At 56.7% G+C, this 18,229-nt stretch overlaps 2 protein-coding genes across 4 annotated transcripts in view; one reads left to right on the top strand and one right to left on the bottom strand.

The window, feature by feature from the left end:
• The window catches only part of RTKN (rhotekin), a 23,173-nt gene extending 12,746 nt beyond the window's left edge, over positions 1-10,427 (top strand). The window contains exons 7-12 of one of the 2 annotated variants that reach the window (XM_038744506.1): positions 2,668-2,762; positions 4,731-4,837; positions 6,961-7,095; positions 9,542-9,743; positions 9,882-9,986; positions 10,107-10,427. In XM_038744506.1, coding sequence (XP_038600434.1) covers positions 2,668-2,762; positions 4,731-4,837; positions 6,961-7,095; positions 9,542-9,743; positions 9,882-9,986; positions 10,107-10,417 — 955 coding nt within the window. In that variant the 3' untranslated portion in view covers positions 10,418-10,427. The remainder of the gene's footprint in view (positions 1-2,667; positions 2,763-4,730; positions 4,838-6,960; positions 7,096-9,541; positions 9,744-9,881; positions 9,987-10,106) is intronic. The other variant, XM_038744507.1, reaches the window with a different exon arrangement.
• A 527-nt stretch (positions 10,428-10,954) lies between these two features.
• Positions 10,955-18,226, bottom strand: WDR54 (WD repeat domain 54). Of its 2 annotated transcripts, none has more exons than XM_038744523.1 (10): positions 18,199-18,226; positions 16,823-17,087; positions 14,359-14,421; positions 13,265-13,331; positions 12,951-13,004; positions 12,657-12,784; positions 11,778-11,884; positions 11,420-11,582; positions 11,246-11,317; positions 10,955-11,160 (listed from the first exon to the last, which is right to left on the bottom strand). In XM_038744523.1, exons 2-10 carry the CDS (start codon positions 17,060-17,062, stop codon positions 11,029-11,031), a joined length of 1,026 nt encoding a protein of 341 aa, XP_038600451.1. In that variant the 5' UTR covers positions 17,063-17,087; positions 18,199-18,226; the 3' UTR covers positions 10,955-11,028. The 2 variants fall into 2 exon arrangements, with proteins under 2 accessions (XP_038600451.1, XP_038600452.1); XM_038744524.1 differs by having other exon boundaries at positions 16,823-17,090; positions 18,199-18,207.
• Positions 18,227-18,229: the final 3 nt, after the last annotated feature.

The following is an 18,229-nucleotide window of genomic DNA, read 5'->3' as shown; positions in this document are numbered from 1 at the left end:
TTTTATTTTGTTAATATGTTTGGTTTTGTTCTCTTGTCTCCCCCTTCTAGACTGTGAGCCCACTGTCGGGTAGGGACCGTCTCTATATGTCACCAACTTCTACTTCCCAAGCGCTTAGTACAGCGCTCTGCACACAATAAGCGCTCAATAAGTACAACAATGAATAAAGAAAGAGACACATTCCCTGCCTACGACGAGCTGGCGGTCGTCTAGAGGGGGAGACAGACGTAATCCATAAATGACAAGATCTGGATTTATTGATTTTACTTGTACATATAATAATAATAATGATGGCATTTATTAAGCGCTTACTATGTGCCAAGCACTGTTCTAAGCGCTGGGGAGGTTACAAGGTGATCAAGTTGTCCCCCGGGGGGGCTCACATATCTATTCTATTTATTTTATTCTGTTAATGTGTTTGGTTTTGTTCTCTGTCTCCCCCTTCTAGACCGTGAGCCCGCTGTTGGGTAGGGACTGTCTCTATATGTTGCCGACTTGGACTTCCCAAGCGCTTAGTACAGTGCTCTGCACACAGTAAGCGCTCAAATATGATTGATTGATTGATCTGGACCTAAGTGATGTGGGGGTGAATAAAGGGAGCGAGTCAGGGCGACGCAGAAGGGAGCGGGAGAAGAGGAAAGGAGGGCGCAGTCAGGGAAGGCTTCTTGGAGGAGACGGGCCTTCGATAAGGCTTTGAAGTTGGGGAGAGCCATTGCCCGCCCGGAAACCGCCCCGGCCCGGGGTCACAACCCTCGACCCCTCGCGGATCCCGAGGCACAGACCAGTCCGGTCCGGCCGTTTATCCTCATCCCGGTGTCCTCTCCCGAGCGCTCGGGACACGGTAGGCGCTCAGTAAATACCGCGACCGAATGCGGTCCACTGACTCTCTGGCCTGCCATTTATTTCCCCCGTCACGGGAAGCAATCCAGAAATCAAAAGCCGGGTGGCCTAACGGCTAGCGCCCGGGTCGAGGAATCTCGGGACCCGGGTTCTAATCCCGGTGACGTGGGGGCAAGTCTCTTCGCTTCTCTGAGGAGAAGCAGCGCGGCTCAGTGGACAGAGCCCCGGGCTTTGGAGTCACAGGTCGTGGGTTCGAATCCCGGCTCCGCCACGTGTCTGCTGTGTGACCTTGGGCAGGTCACTTCGCTTCTCTGGGCCTCAGTGACCTCATCTGTAAAATGGGGATGATGACTGTGAGCCCCACGCGGGACAACCTGATCACCTTGTATCCCCCCAGCGCTTAGAACAGCGCTTTGCACATAGTAAGCGCTTAACAAATGCCATTAATTTTTTTTTTCCTCTGGGCCTTGGTTACCTCATCTGTCAAATCAATCGCTCGTATTTACTGAGCACTTACCGTGGGCAGAGCACTGTACTGAGCGCTTAGGAGAGGACGATACGACAAAGTCGTCCTTGGTTACCTCATCTGTCAAATCAATCGCTCGTATTTACTGAGCACTTACCGTGGGCAGGGCACTGTACCGAGCGCCTAGGAGAGGACGATACGACAGAGTTGTCCTTGGTTACCTCATCTGTCAAATCAATCGCTCGTATTTACTGAGCACTCACCATGGGCAGAGGACTGTACTGAGCGCTTAGGAGAGGACGATACGACAGAGTTGTCCTTGGTTACCTCATCTGTCAAATCAATCGCTCGTATTTACTGAGCACTTACCATGGGCAGGGCACTGTACTGAGCGCCTAGGAGAGGACGATACGACAGAGTTGTCCTTGGTTACCTCATCTGTCAAATCAATCACTCGTATTTACTGAGCACTTACCGTGGGCAGGGCACTGTACCGAGCGCCTAGGAGAGGACGATACGACAGAGTTGTCCTTGGTTACCTCATCTGTCAAATCAATCGCTCGTATTTACTGAGCACTTACCGTGGGCAGGGTACTGTACCGAGCGCCTAGGAGAGGACGATACGACAGAGTTGTCCTTGGTTACCTCATCTGTCAAATCAATCGCTCGTATTTACTGAGCACTCACCATGGGCAGAGGACTGTACTGAGCGCTTAGGAGAGGACGATACGACAGAGTTGTCCTTGGTTACCTCGTCTGTCAAATCAATCGCTCGTATTTACTGAGCACTTACCGTGGGCAGAGGACTGTACCGAGCGCCTAGGAGAGGACGATACGACAGAGTTGTCCTTGGTTACCTCATCTTTTAGACTGTGAGCCCACTGCTGGGTAGGGACCGTCTCTATATGTTACCAACTTGTACTTCCCAAGCGCTTAGTACAGTGCCCTGCACACAGTAAGCGCTCAATAAATACGATTGATGATGATGATCCGTCAAATCAATCGCTCGTATTTACTGAGCACTTACCGAGCGCCTAGGAGAGGACGATACGACAGAGTTGCCCTGCAATGGGGATGAAGCCTGAGAGCCCCCGTGGGACGCAGTCTTGTTTCGATTCTGGCGCTTAGTACAGTGCCCGCACTGTAAGAGCGCTTAACAAATACTGTTTAAAGGAAAAAATTGCCGGGGGAGGGATGCAGCCTGCCGAGCCCTGACCCGCCTCGTTTTCTCTCTGCCCGTTGCCTGTTTTGGGCTTTTTTAAAGGTCTTTGTTAAGCGCTTACTAGGTGCCAGGCGCTGTACTAAGCGCCGGGGGGAGATCCCAGCTCATTTCCCTGTTTCTCTGACTTCTCTCCTGCCAGAGGTCCTCGCTACCACCTACTCGCCCAAACCGTCCTCACCCTGGCCGAGGTGCGGGACGGGTTTCGTACCCACGACCTGACCCTGACCAGCACCGGTGAGTGGGGAGGGGTGGGGAGGCGTCTACATGGGGAGGGTCCAAAACAGATCCCCCGCCTGGCCGGCGTCTCCCAAGTGCTTAGGAAGAGGAGCAGCGTGGCCCAGCGGCTAGCGCTCCGGCCTGGGGGTCCAGAGGCGTGACCTTGGGCAAGTCGCTTCACTCCTCGGGGCCTCAGTTCCCTCATCTGTAAAATGGGGATTGAGACTGGGAGCCCCACACGGGACTCCATTTGCCTGTATCCACCTCGGCGCTTACTACAGTGCCCGGCACTGTAGACTGGGAGCCCGCTGTTGGGTAGGGAACGTCTCTATATGTTGCCAACTTGTAATAATAATAATAATGATAATGTTGGTATTTGTTAAGCGCTTACTGTGTGCCAAGCACTGTTCTAAGCGCTGGGGTAGATACAAGGTAATCAGATTGATTACCTGATTGATTAAGCAGTAAGCGCTTAATAAATGCCATTATTATTATTATTATTATTATTGTGAGCCCCCCGTGGGATAACCTGATCGCCTTGTAACCTCCCCAGCGCTTGGAACAGTGCTTTGCACATAGTAAGCGCTTAATAAATGCCATTATCATTATTATTATTGTGAGCCCCCCGTGGGATAACCTGATCATCTTGTAACCTCCCCAGCGCTTAGAACAGTGCTTTGCACATAGTAAGCGCTTAATAAATGCCATTATTATTATTATTATTGTGCGCCCCCGTGGGATAACCTGATCACCTTGTAACCTCCCCAGCGCTTAGAACAGTGCTTTGCACATAGTAAGCGCTTAATAAATGCCATTATTATTATTATTGTCCCACGTGGAACTTGTACTTCCCAAGCGCCTAGTACAGTGCTCTGCACACAGGAAGCGCTTAATAAATATGATTGATTGATTGGCACATAGTAGGGAAGCAGCGTGGCTCAGTGGAAAGAGGCCTGAGCTTTGGAGTCCGAGGTCATGGGTTCAAATCTCGGCTCCGCCAATTGCCAGCTGTGTGACTTGGGGCACTTCTCTGAGCCTCAGTTCCCTCATCTGGAAAATGGGGATGAAGACTGTGAGCCCCCCGTGGGACAACCTGATCACCTTGGAACCTCCCCAGCGCTTAGAACACTGCTTTGCGCACCATAAGCGCTTAATAAATGCTATCATTATTATTATTATTATAGTAAGTGCTTAAATGCCATTATTATTATAGAGGAAGCACTTAATAATTGATTATTAATGTCTGTCTCCTCCTCTAGACTAAAAGCTCATTGTTGGCAGGGAACGTGTGGGATAATAATAATAATAATATTATTATTATGGTATTTGTTAAGCGCTTACTATGTGCCAAGCACCGGGGTAGATAGAAGCCAAGCAGGTCGTCTCCCGTGGGGCTCACAGTCTTCATCCCCATTTTACAGATGAGGTCACCGAGGCCCAGAGAAGTTAAGCGGCTCGCCCAAGGTCACTCAGCCGACAAGCGGCGGAGGCGGGATTAGAACCCGCGACCTCCCAAACTCGTGCTCTTTCCACTAGGCCTCGCGGCTTTTTCTATCACAGCCGATTTTTCCGAGCGCTCAGTCCAGTGCGCTGCGCACCGTAAGCGCTCAATAAGTACCACTGATGGATTGATCGACTGTAGCCTGTCCCCTGGAGCCCGTCAGCTCGTTACCGGCTCTGTTATACCGGACTCTCTCGGGCGCTTAGAACAGTGCTCTGCGCGCGTTCATTCATTCATTCAGTCGTACTTATTGAGCGCTTACCGTGTGTTCTTGGGAAGTACAAGTCGGCAACATGTAGAGACGACAGCGGGCTTACGGTAAGTGCTCAATAAGTACCGTCGATGGATCGATTGACTGAAGTCCGTCCCTCGAGACTGCCAGCTCCTTGCGGGCGGGGAGCGCGTCGGCCGATCCGCTGGGATCGCTCGGTCCGGTGCCGGGCACGTGGTAGGCGCTCAGTACACTGCCGTTCATGTGTGTGCAGAGGAGAGCCCGGCGTGGCTGCCCCTGTACGGGAGCGTCTGCTGTCGCCTTGCGGCCCAGCCCCTCTGCATGACTCGGCCCACCAGGAGCGGCCACCTCACGGTGCAGGTGAGGAGCTGGGGGGGGCCGCCGCCGGCGGGGGCGTCCATCACAGGAGACCGGAGGGGCTGGAATTGGGGATGTGGTATAATAAGAGCGGTTAATTCGGGGCAGGGAACGGGTCTGCGCTAATTCTGTTGCGTCGGACTTTCCCTGAGGCTGAGTACGGTGACAGTGTGATGATGGCGTTTGTTAAGCGCTTACTATGTGCAAGGCCCTGTTCTAAGCGCTGGGGAGGATACAAGGCGATCAGATTGTCCCACGGGGGGCTCACAGTCTTCATCCCCGTTTGACAGATGAGGAAACTGAGGCCCAGAGAAGTGAAGGGACTTGCCCGAAGTCCCACAGCTGACAAGTGGCAGAGCTGGGATTTAGACTGTGAGCCCACTGTTGGGTGGGGACCGTCTCTAGGTGTTGCCAACTTGGACTTCCCAAGCGCTTAGTCCAGTGCTCTGCACACAGTAAGCGCTCAATAAATACGATTGATGATGATGGTGATGATGATCAGGTTGCCCCACATGGGGCTCACAGTCTTCATCCCCATTTTACAGATGAGCGAACTGGGTCACGGGTTCAAATCCCGGCTCCGCCAACGGTCAGCCGTGTGACTTTGGGCAAGTCACTTCACTGCTCCGGGCCTCAGTTCCCTCATCTGTCAAATGGGGATTAATAATAATAATAATAATAATAATAATGATGATGATGATGGCATTTGCTAAACGCTTACTATGTGCAAAGCACTGTTCTAAGCGTCGGAGGCATACAGGGTGATCAGGTTGCCCCACGTGGGGCTCACAGTCTTCATCCCCATTTTACAGATGAGGGAATTGGGTCACGGGTTCAAATCCCGACTCCGCCAACTGTCAGCTGTGTGACTTTGGGCAAGTCACTTCACTTCTCTGGGCCTCAGTTCCCTCGGCTGTAAAATGGGGATTAATAATAATAATAATGATGATGATGATGATGGTATTTGTTAAACGCTTACTATGTGCAAAGCACTGTTCTAAGCGTCAGAGGGATACAGGGTGATCAGGTTGCCCCACGTGGGGCTCACAGTCTTCATCCCCATTTTACAGATGAGGGAACTGGGTCACGGGTTCAAATCCCGGCTCCGCCAACTGTCAGCCTTGTGACTTGGAGCAAGTCACTTCACTTCTCCGGGCCTCAGTTCCCTCCTCTGTCAAATGGGGATGAAGACTGCGAGCCCCACGCGGGACAGCCTGATCCCCTTGTATCCCCCCGGGCGCTTAGAACAGTGCTCTGCACATAGTGAGCGCTTAAGAAATGCCATTATTATTATTAGCTCGTAGCCACCCCAGCGCCTAATGCAGTGCCCAGGATGTAGTAAGCGCTGGATGAGATAAAACAAGGGGCGTGGCAATAAATACGATTGATTAACCAATGCCATCATCGTTATTATTATTATAACCTGACCTCCTTCCCTTCCCCACAGCGCCTGTATATATGTTTATATCTTTGTGCATATTTATTACTCTATTTATTCATTTTATTTACTTATTTTACTTGTACATATCGATTCTATTGATTTTATTTTATTTATTTACGTTTTGTTGTCTGTCTCCCCCTTCTCGACTGTGAGCCCGCTGCTGGGTAGGGACCGGCTCTGTGTGTTGCCAACTTGGACTTCCCAAGCGCTTAGTCCAGTGCTCTGCACACAGTAAGCGCTCGATAGATACGATTGATTGATTGATTGTGGCGGCCGAGTCGGGGGTGCGGGGTTTTGCGGGTGTCCCGGGGGGCGGGTGGGAATGGGGGGCTTGCCTTCTCTCCCCCTCCCTTGTTGAGGCCTTCCCAGACTGAGCCCCTTCCTTCCTCTCCCCCTCGTCCCCCTCTCCATCCCCCCCATCTTACCTCCTTCCCTTCCCCACAGCACCTGTATATATGTATATATGTTTGTACATATTTATTACTCTATTTATTTATTTTACTTGTCCATATCTGTTTGGTTTTGTTCTCTGTCTCCCCCTTTTAGACTGTGAGCCCACTGTTGGGTAGGGACCGTCTCTATATGTTGCCAATTTGTACTTCCCCAGCGCTTAGTACAGTGCTCTGCACATAGTAAGCGCTCAATAAATATGATTGACTGATTGATTGATCCCGGTTTTCCGCAGCAACCAGATGGCGGTCAGCGGCGGAGCTGGGGCCGGCTGTACGGCGTCCTGCGGGGGACGAGACTCTCCTGTTACCGTCGTCCCGAGGAGGCCGAGAGCGGGAAGGACCCGGTGCTCACCATTCCCATCAATAAGGTGACTGCCCCGGCCATCAATCCCCCGCTGCCATTTACTGAGCGCCTCCCGCGCGCAGAGCACTGGGCTGAGCGCCGGGGAGAGGACGGTTACGATCGAACGGATGACTGAATGAATACCCCATTGTCCCGCCGCCTCTTATTCATTCATTCATTCATTCAATCGTATTTATTAAGCGCTTTACTGCGCGCAGAGCACTGTACTGAGCGCTTGGGAAGTCCAAGTTGGCAACATATAGAGACGGTCCCTGCCCGACAGCGGGCTCACGGTCTAGAAGAGGAAACGAGCGTTTAGCGGAGGAAGGCCTCTCGGAGGAGATGTGCTTTTATAGAAGGCTTTGCAGTTTGGGAGGGAGGTGTGAAACGGGAGGAAGTTCTGGGTTCAAAAAATGGAGGTTCAAACCCAAAATGCAGTTTCCGTTGGTTTGGAACGGGAGGGGGAGAGAGCCTCCATTTAACACTTCGGGCTAGCTCCGTTTGCAGGGTTGCATCCGTAAATTCACAGGCTCTTTTGCGCTCTCCGGCAAGACCCTGCAGAAAATCATCTTTTTTAAAATAATGGTACTGTTAAGGGCTTATTCTAAGCGACAGGGAGGGATCGTGTCTGCCAACTGTGTCGTATTGGCTCTCCTGAGGTGTTCGTACAGTGAATCCCGGCTCGGCCGTTTGTCAGCTGTGTGACCTTGGGTAAGCCACTTCACTTCCCTGAGCCTCAGTGACCTCATCTGTAAAATGGGAAGCCTGGGAACCCCATGTGGGACAGGGACTGTGTCCACCCCAGCACTTCAAAGCCTTACTGAAGGCCCACCTCCTCCAAGAGGCCTTCCCCGACTAAGCCCCGCCTTTCCTCTTCTCCCACTCCCTTCTGCGACGCCCTGACTCGCTCCCTTTCCGCAGCGTGGCTCAGTGGAAAGAGCCCGGGCTTTGGAGTCAGAGGTCACGGGTTCAAATCCCGGCTCCGCCGGTTGTCATCATCATCGTCAATCGTATTTATTGAGCGCTTACTGTGTGCAGAGCACTGTACTAAGCGCTTGGGAAGTCCAAGTTGGCAACGTAGAGAGACGGTCCCTACCCAACAGTGGGCTCACAGTCTAAAAGGGGGAGACAGAGAACAAAACCAAACACACTAACAAAATAAAATAGAATAGATATGTACAAGTAAAATAGAGTAACAAATATGTACAAACATATACATATATACAGGTGCTGTGGGGAAGGGAAGGAGGTAAGATGGGGGGGATGGAGAGGGGGACGAGGGGGAGAGGAAGGAAGGGGCTCAGTCTGGGTGACTCTGGGCAAGTCACTTCACTTCTCTGCGCCTCAGTTCCCTCATCTGTAAAATGGGGCTGAAGACTGTGAGCCCCGCCTTGGGACCGCCTGATCACCTTGTAACCTCCCCAGCGCTTAGAACAGTGCCTTGCACATAGTAAGCGCTTAATAAATGCCGTCATTATTATTATTATTGTCCCCCCTCCCAGCCCCACATCACCGATGTCCGTCTCTGTCATTTATTGATACATATTAACGTCCGTCTCCCCCTCTCGCTCTCTGCGGGCTGTGAGACTGTGAGCCCGCTGTTGGGTAGGGACCGTCTCTATACGTTGCCAACTTGTACTTCCCAAGCGCTTAGTACAGTGCTCTGCACACAGTAAGCGCTCAATAAATACGATTGATGACGATGGTGATGATGCGGGCGGGGAACGTCTCTGTTTATCATTCCACTGTCTCTCCCAAGCGCTCAGTCCGGTGTGCTGCACAGAGTAAGCGCTCAGTAAATAGGACTGTTTCTCCACGTCTGTCCCTACCGCCTCGGGTCTCCGCTTCTGCGCGTCTCCGCCTCTCCGCGTCCGTCTCCCCTGACTCCGTCTCTCCTTTTCCCCTTCCTTTCGCTCCGCTTGGCGAAGAGAGCGGAGTGAACTGAGGAGCGTGGGTGAGAATCCGTCCGGGGTGGGGGGGCCTTGTAGGCGTCACCGCCCACTTCGTTCATTCGGTCTTTTGTTCAGTCCTATTTATTGGGCGCTTCCTATGTCGCAGTCTTTTAGACTGTGAGCCCACTGTTGGGTAGGGACCGTCTCTATACGTTGCCAACTTGGACTTCCCAAGCGCTCAGTCCAGTGCTCTGCACACAGTAAGCGCTCAATAAATATGATTGATCGATGTGCGGAGCACTGGACCGTAGAGGACGATGGAGCTTACAGTGTAGAGGGGGAGGCAGACATCAATACAGATAAATAAATGACCGGCCTTGGGGCCGAGAGGGGGGAATGAAGAAAGGGAGCGAGTCGGGGCGACGCCGAAGGGAGCGGGAGAAGAGGAAAGGAGGGCGCAGTCAGGGAAGGCTTCCTGGAGGAAGCGTGCACGTTGTCGTTGCCCAAGAGGCCGGAGGGACCGGGCGGGCGGGACCCACCGCTCCCACCCGCAAGGATGGCTGCCCTCCCCGCCCTCAGGAGACCCGCATCCGGACCGGGGAGCGGGCCGGGGGCCCGGGCGGCCCGCGCTGGCTGAGCATCAGCAACCGCTGCGCGGGAGGCGACGTCACCTACGTCCTCCGGGCCCACAAGGAGGAGGAGGAGGAGGAGGAGGAAGAGGAAGGCCGGGCCGCCCTGCAGCCCTGGATGGAGGCCTTCTGGCAGCTCTTCCATGACATGAGTAGGGCCCGCGTGCGTGCGCGGGCTGGGCGGGACGGGCGGGAGGCCGGCGGCTGCCCGGTTTTACGGAGCCGTGGGCCTTCCACCCCGGGGGGAGACGGGGGTGGGGGCGGCTACTCTATCCCCGGTCCGCCCCCAGGCCAGTGGAGACAGTGCTGTGACGAGCTGATGAGGATCGAGGCGCCCGCCCCGCGCAAGCCGCCCGTCCCGCTGCCCAAGCAGGGCTCCTTGTACCACGAGATGGGTAAGGGAAGGGGGCGGGCTCTCCCTCCCTTTTGCGCCCCCCCGACCCCTTTCCGGTGGCTCCCCCTCACGCCCCTTGACCTTTGCGCTCACCCCCCCCCCCCCCGACCCCGTCCCGCAGCCATCGAGCCCCTGGACGACATTGCGGCGGTGACGGACATCCTGGCGCAGCGCGAGGGCCCGCGGCGGGCGGACCTGCCCGCGGCCTGGCTGGCGCTGTTGGATCCGGGGGGCCGCCCTCCCCGCAGCTCGTCCCTGGCGCCCCCCGGCTCGGGCCCGCCGCCCTGGGGCCGGCCCCGCACGCTCTCGCTGGACGACGCCTCCCGGGGCCGCCCCCCGGCCTCCCGGCCTCAGCGGCCCCCGCCTCCTCGCGGCCCGCCCGGCCTCCGCGAGAAACTGGGGCCCGGGCCCCGGCTGCAGTCCCCGGTGTGAGGGGGGTGGGCCGGGGCGGCGGAGGGGGGGGGTCCCCGGGGTGACGCCTGGCGGGACGGGGCCCGACCGCCTCCCCGGGAGGCGTCCGCCACGATGTCACGGGCAAGGCCTCCCGCCCCGGGTGGGGCCTTGCCGGGCTCCCAGCCTCGACTGGGTGCGGCGGGGCCGGGGGCCCGGACGCCAGGCTCCCCGGTGCCCGGCCGGGGTGGGCGATGAAGCCGTCCTTTGAGGCGAAAGGCCGTTGCCATGGCGAGCGGGGGCGGGCGGGGGCGCGGGACGATTTTCCCTGGGAGAAAAACTGGAATGGCTCCTGGCCTTGCCCGCCCTCTCTCCCCCGCGCTGACCCGCTCCGCCACTCGTCCCGGGCCGGAGGACCCCGCTGGGGTCGCCCCGTGGGCCGGGGCCGGACCGTGCCCCCCGGGGGGGGGCGTCCGCTTATTAAACGACAACTAACCCAGCACCGCCTCATCGACGTCTTGGCGGAGCGCCGCGGGTCGGGGTCCGCCCCCACGGCGTCCAGCACTCGAAGCCCGGGGGCGGAGGAGAGGTTTTATTCCCGGATCCGGCGGGGAGGGGGGGCGACGGGTCACCCCGGCCTGAGGCCAAGCGGGTCAGTTGGGCCCGTAGCGGAGGATCTCGCCCAGGTCGTAGCCGGCCACGGCGAAGGAGCTCCCCGCGGGGTCGCAGAAGCGGGCACCGCACACCTGCGTGTCCGTCACACGCTCCGAGTGGCAGTGCTGCACCTGCGGAGGGGGGCGAGGGGACGGGGGCGTCCACCACTGGGTCCCCAGGGGCCCCCCTGCCCGCCACCGCCCCCGGGCCTCGCACCTCTGTGCCGCCGTCCTGGGTTCGGCTCAGCTGCCAGACGTGCACGAAGGAATCCTCGGCCGCGGACAGCAGCTGCGTGGGGGCGGGAGGAAGAGGAGGGCTGGTGAGGGCAGGGGGAGTCCGTGCCCGGGGAGGAGGAAGGCTCTAGCGGGGCTGGGATGGGGCAGGCCTCACCTTGCCGGCCTCAGGGGCCAGGTCGAGGGCGCACAGGCCCCGGGCGTGGGCGTCTATCTGGACGCGGAGGGCGCCCGTGGCCGCTTCGTGGACGCGGATCTGCCCGTCCCCGAAGCCGGCCGCTACCACACCGCGCCACAGCCGCACTGACGGGCACGGGCACCTGCGGGAGGGCAACGGGGGCGCTGAGGTCACTCAGATTTACTAAGCGCTTGCTGGGCGCGGAGCACCGGACTGAGCGCTTGGGAAGTCCAAGTTGGCAACGGACAGAGACGGTCCCCACCCAACAACGGCCCCCGTGCCCCTTTCCCCCGGCGGGGAACCCTGTCCGCCCGGCCCCCGGGACGCCGTGGCGGACCCCCAGCCTGGAATCCGCGTCAGCAGCTGGAACTCCGGGCCTGACTTCCAGACGCACAGCTGCCCGTCGTCATCTGCGGTCACCACGTCGGCAGCGTCGCCCTGGGCCTGGGGGACGGGGAGGGGGGACCAGTCACCGCCCAACTCCTCCAACTAACCTCCCTCCCTCGTGTTTGTCCCCTAGGGAGCTTGGCTAGTCTCAATCAAATCAGAGGTATTGACTATTATTAATAATAATGATGATGAGGGTATCTGTTAAGCGCTTACTACGTGGCAGGCACTGTACTGAGCGCTGGGGTGGATCCAAGCCAATCGGGTTGGACACAGTCCATCCCCCGTGGGGCTCGCGGCCTCAATCCCCATTTGAGAGACGGGGGAACTGAGGCCCCCAAGTGAAGTGACTTGTCCGGGGTCATACAGCGGACAAGCGGCGGAGCAGTCCATCAATCAATCAACCGTACTTATTGAGCGCTTGTGGTGTGCAGAGCACTGTGCTAAGCGCTTGGGAAGTCCAAGTTGGCAACATAGAGAGACGGTCCCTACCCACCAGTGGGCTCACAGTCTAAAAGGGGGAGAAAGAGAACAAAACCAACCATACTAACAAGATAAAATAAATAGAATAGATATGTACAAGTAAAATAGATAGATGATAGATAGCTATAGATAGATATAGATAGATAGATAAATAGAGCAGGGATTAGGACCCTTTAGACAGTCTTTTAGACTGTGAGCCCACTGTTGGGTAGGGACTGTCTCTATACGTTGCCAATTTGTACTTCCCAAGCGCCTAGTACAGTGCTCTGCACATAGTAAGCGCTCAATAAATACGACTGATTGATCGATTGATTGACCCGGGACGTCGCGACTCCCAGCGACCGACCTGTCCGGGGCCGGCCTCGGCTGCGATGTCGGTGACCGGGACCCGGTGCTCCAGGAGCTCCTCGCTCAGCGTGACGTTGGGCCCTTTGGGGGGCACGTCAAAGACCAGCACCCGGCCGGAGCCCGTCCCTGTGTGGCCCAGTGGCCCGTCACCGGGGCGGCACCCCCAGTTGGGTACCCCGGGGGCCTCCCCCCGACCCCCCACAACAGAGCTCCGTCCCTCGCGGCGTCCCCCGGCCCCCCGCGCTCTTTCGGGGGACGCTTTTCCGGACGAGTCCCCGGCCCCCCTCCTCACCCACGCAGATGAAGTGACCGCGGGCGGCGATTCCTCGGGCAAACGTAGAGTGGCCTTCGGGGGGGGGGGGGGGGCGAGAAAGGAGAGTTGGGACCCCCGTTCCGGCCCGTTCGTTCATTCAGTCGTTATTTATTGAGCGCTCGCTGTGTGCGGAGCGCTTATCCGGCAGTACAGAGAGACGATCCCCGCCCACGCCGGGCTTCCCCCGGCCCCAGCATCCCATTCCACGGCCGCTCCGGGCCGTCGGCGTCCGACCTCGACACGCGAAGTGCCAAGTCGTCGCCGTTTTCCCCCGCCCCGGTGCCCGGGGGTACCTGGAGGGCTCTCTCCAGGGTCTAGCGCGTGCCAGTAGACCATGATGGACCCATCGGTCTCGTAGATCTGGTGGGAGGAGGAAAGGGTCCTGGAAAATGCAGCACGGAGCAGATCCCTAAACTGGCGAGGACGCCCATGTCGGGGGGAACCAAGGCGAGGCGGGGGGAGGTTTGGGGAACGGCGTGAAAGGCCACCTTGGGAAGCTGCGTGACCCAAGGGTCGGGAGTCGAGGAATCTGGGTTCTAATTCCCATTCCCCACATAAATAAGAATAATAGAACTGGTTTGGCACTTATTAATGTGCCAAGCACTGTTCTGAGCCATGGGATAAATAATAATGGCATTTATTAAGCGCTTACTATGTGCAAAGCACCGTTCTTAGCGCTGGAGAAGTTACAAGGTTGTCCCATGGGGCGCTCACAGTCTTCATCCCCATTTTACAGATGAGGTAAATGAGGCCCAGAGAAGTGAAGTGACTTGCCCAGGGTCACACAGCTGACGACTGGCAGAGCTGGGATTTGAACCCATGACCTCGGACTCCAAAGCCTGGGCTCTTTCCACTGAGCCACGCTGCTTCTCCTAAGCATAAGATACAAGATACTAGATACAAGGTGATCAGTCTCAAGCGCTTAGTACAGTGCTCTGCACATAGTAAGCGCTCAATAAATACGATTGATGATGATCAGTTTGGACACGGTTCCTGTCCCGCGTGGGGCTCACCGACTAAGGAGGGGGGAGTAGGATGTCGGGCTGGGCCGCCTTGGGCCGACCACTCGGCTTCTCTGGGCCTCAGTTCCCTCATCTGGAAAGTGATGATTAAGACCGTGGGACATGGACTGTGCCCACCCTAACTAGCTGGAATCTACCCCGGCGCTTGGTACTGTGCCAGGCACGTAGCTTAACAAATACGATTAAAAAACCAAAAGAGAGGCAGGGGCTGGAGGCGGGAGACAGTGAGAAACAGGAACAGGGGCTGTGAGGAAAGGGACGGAGGTGGGGAATGTCCTAAGCGTTCAATCCAGTGCTCTGCACACAGTAAGCACTCAATAAAGAGCATCGAAGGATTGAATGGGGCTGTGGAAAAGACTACATACCTGGATCCCTCTCTGGGACGTCAGCACCAACAACAGGCGGCTGGGCAGGGCACACCAGTCAACCTGGACAGAAATCAGTGCATGGCATCAGCAGGGCCCACCTTTACCTCCCCCACCTCTCTCTCTCTCTCTCTTTCCTCTCCACTTCTTCTTCTCTCTCTCCTATATCTCGTCTTTCTCCTCTCTTCCCTCTCACCTCTGTCTCTCGTCTCTCCCCTACCTCTTTCCTCTCCTCTCCTCTATCTCCACTTTCTCCTCTTCTCTTCCCTCACCTCTCTCTTCTCCTTTCTTTCCTCTCTCATCCTCTCCCCGCCTCTTTCCGCTCCACTTTCTTCTCTTTCCTATATCTCATCTTTCTCCTCTCTTCCCTTTCACCTCCATCTCTCCCCCTCCCCTACCTCTCTCCTCTCCTCTAACTCCACCTTCTCTTCCCTCACCTCTCTTTCTCCTCTCTCACCCTCTCCCCACCTCTTTCCTCTCCACTTTCTTCTTTTCTCTCCCATATCTCCTCTTTCTTCTCTCTTCCCTCTCACCTCTATCTCTCCTCTCTCCCCTACCTCTTTCCTCTCCTCTATCTCCACTTTCTCCTCTTCTCTTCCCTCACCTCTCTCTCCTCCTTTCTTTCCACTCTCATCCTCTCCCCACCTCTTTCCGCTCCACTTTCTTCTCTTTCCTATATCTCGTCTTTCTCTTCTCTTCCCTTTCACCTCTATCCCTCCCCCTCCCCTACCTCTCCTCTCACTCCACTTTCTCCTCTTCCCTCACCTCTTTCTCCTTTCTCACCCTCTCCCCACCTCTTTCCTCTCCACTTTCTTCTCTCTCCCATATCTCCTCTCTCTTCCCTCTCACCTCTATCTCTCCCCTCTCCCCACGTCTTTCCTCTCCACTTTCTTCTTCTCTCCTATATCTTGTTTCCTCGCCCCTCTATCTCTCCCCCCTCTCCCTCTCCCCTCCCTTTATCTCTGCTTTCTCCTCTCTTCTCTTCCTTCACCTCTCTCTCTCCCCCCACCTTTCCTCTACACTTTCTTCTTCTCTCCCCTTTATCTCTTTCTCCTATTTCTCCCTCCTCCCTCTTTACCTCTCTTTCCTCTCTGCTATATCTCCTCTTTCTCCTCTTCCCTCACCCGTCTCTCTCTCCCCCCTCCACCTTTCCTCTCCACTTTCTTCTTCTCTCCTTTATCTCCTCTCTCTCCTAACACTTCCCTCTCACCTCTCCCCCCTCCCTCTTTACCTCTCTCTTTCCTCTCTCCTATATCTCCTCTCTTCTTCTCTTCCCTCTCACCCCTGTCTCTCTCTCCCCACCCCACCTCTCCCCTTCCTTCCCTTCTCAAAAGGAGGCATGAGGCACCTTCCCTTCTGCCGCTGTGCACCTCGGATGCCCTCTGACCCAACTCCCCGCTCCCCGTCCCCCACTGGGGCACTGCTGGGCAAGCGCAGAGGACAGTATTGTTGTCCGGTAAACAATATGACAATATAACGGTATTGTTATAACACACTCTCCCGAGCGCTCAATACGGTGCTCTGCACGCAGTAAGCGCTCAGTAAGTATGATGGACTGATTGAAAAGGAAACCAACCCTGTCTTGTGTCAACCTTCCCTTCCAGAGCTGTTCTGACCAGGAGATGAGGAGACAACTGGCGGTACGAGGGAAGGAAGGCGCTGATGGGAAGGTTCAGATTAGGCGAGAGGGAACTCCTGCCCCTTTCCCTCTAGACTGTCAGCAAGTTGTGGGCAGGGAATGTGTCTGTTTTATTGTTCTAGTGTCCTCTCCCAAGCGCTCAGTCCACTGCTCTGCACTAACCGCTCAATAAATAGGACTGAGTGAATAAATGAAAGGGTTGAAGTGCTCCCTGTCCCTCCCCCAGCCCTCTAATGCCCATCTCTCGCCCCAGATCTGATCAGCGTGGCCAAGTGTGAGGAGCCCGGGCCTGGGAATCAGAGGACCTGGGTTCTAATCCCGGCCCCGCCACGGGTCTGCTGGGGTGACCTCGGGCAAGTCACCTCATTTCTCTGGGCCTCGGTTCCCTCTCCTGGAAAATGGGGTTCGAGGCCGTGAGCCCCACACGGGGCAGGGATGGCGTTCACCCCAATTTCCTCCTATCTACCCCAGCGCTTAGGACAGTGCCTGGTACGCAGTAAGCGCTCAACAAATACTAATGATGGTATTTGTTGAGCGCTTACTGTGTGCAAAGCACCGTTCTGAGCGCTGGGGGGATACCAGGTGATCAGGTTGTCCCACTTGGGGCTCACAATCTTAATCCCCATTTTCCAGATGAGGGAACTGAGGCCCAGAGAAGTGAAGTGACGGCTGGAGGAGCCGGGATTTAGAACCCGTGACCTCTGACCCCAAAGCCCGGGCTCTTTCCGCCGAGCCACGCTGCTTCTCTGGCGCCACGATTACTAGCGATGACCGCACTCCCCGCCCACGGCGAGCTGGATTCGGGGGCGAAGGTGGCGGGGAGACCTGCGTGACGAGGGAGGGGCTGAGGCCGATGGCGGCGGCGGCGGCGGCCCCGTCCTTGGCCGTGAGCTGGCGCTGGCACAGGGGCTGCCCGTCCGGGGTGGTGCTGAGCAGCTGGGCGGCGGGGCCGTGCACGACGCCGTAGCAGGTCAGGCCGCGGGCGGGCAAGGCCAGGACGCTCAGGTTGTTGTAGAGGGCCGACGGGCCGGCGGCCAGGGCCACCGAGCGCTCTCGGCGGTACATGCCGGGGGCCGCGGGCACGGACCACCTGCTGGTTCCGGTCCCCCTCAGACCCCCACTCTGTTTCCTTAGCCCCCCCCTCTCCCTGACCCCCCAACTCAGCTTCCTTAGCCCCCCAACCACTCTGCTCCCCTCGACTCCCACTCCACCCCCTTAGGCCACCCGCCTCCCTCAGCCCCCCTAGACCCCGAGTCGGGTTCCTCAGCCCCCCACCTCGACCCCCACTTTGCTTCCTCAGCCCCCCTCGACCCCCACTTTGCTTCCTCGGCCCCCACTCTTCTTCTGCCCCCCTCGACCCCCACTCCACTTCCTCAGCCCCCCTGGACCCCCACTTTTCTTCCTCAGCCCCCCTCGACCCCCACTCCACTTCCTCAGCCCCCCTGGACCCCCACTTTTCTTCCTCAGCCCCCCTGGACCCCCACTTTTCTTCCTCAGCGCCCCCCCCCCCCGAGCCCCCTTGCAGTTTAGACTGTGAGCCCACTGTTGGGTAGGGACCGTCTCTCTATGTTGCCAACTTGTACTTCCCAAGCGCTTAGCACAGTGCTCTGCACACAGTAAGCGCTCAGTAAATACGATTGATTGATTGATTGTACTTCCCAAGCGCTTAGCACAGTGCTCTGCACACAGTAAGCGCTCAATAAATACGATTGATTGATTGATTGTCCTTCCCAAGCGCTTAGTCCAGTGCTCTGCACACAGTAGGCGCTCAATAAATACGATTGATTGATTGATTGTACTTCCCAAGCGCTTAGTCCAGTGCTCTGCACACAGTAAGCGCTCAGTAAATACGATTGATTGATTGATTGTACTTCCCAAGCGCTTAGTCCAGTGCTCTGCACACAGTAAGCGCTCAATAAATACGATTGATGGATTGATTGTCCTTCCCAAGCGCTTAGTCCAGTGCTCTGCACACAGTAAGCGCTCAGTAAATACGATTGATTGATTGATTGTCCTTCCCAAGCGCTTAGTCCAGTGCTCTGCACACAGTAAGCGCTCACTAAATACAATTGATTGATTGATTGTACTTCCTAAGCGCTTAGTCCAGTGCTCTGCACACAGGAAGCGCCCAATAAATACGATTGATTGATCCCCCACCCCGGGGTCAGAGGTCACGTAACCCCCTCCCGCCCAGGCCTCACGGTCCGGCCGGCCCCACCGCATCCGCCGCAG

Source organism: Tachyglossus aculeatus, chromosome 4 (genome assembly GCF_015852505.1).
Source record: "Tachyglossus aculeatus isolate mTacAcu1 chromosome 4, mTacAcu1.pri, whole genome shotgun sequence".
Taxonomy (NCBI): domain Eukaryota; kingdom Metazoa; phylum Chordata; class Mammalia; order Monotremata; family Tachyglossidae; genus Tachyglossus; species Tachyglossus aculeatus.
This window is presented reverse-complemented; position numbering and strand designations above follow the sequence as displayed.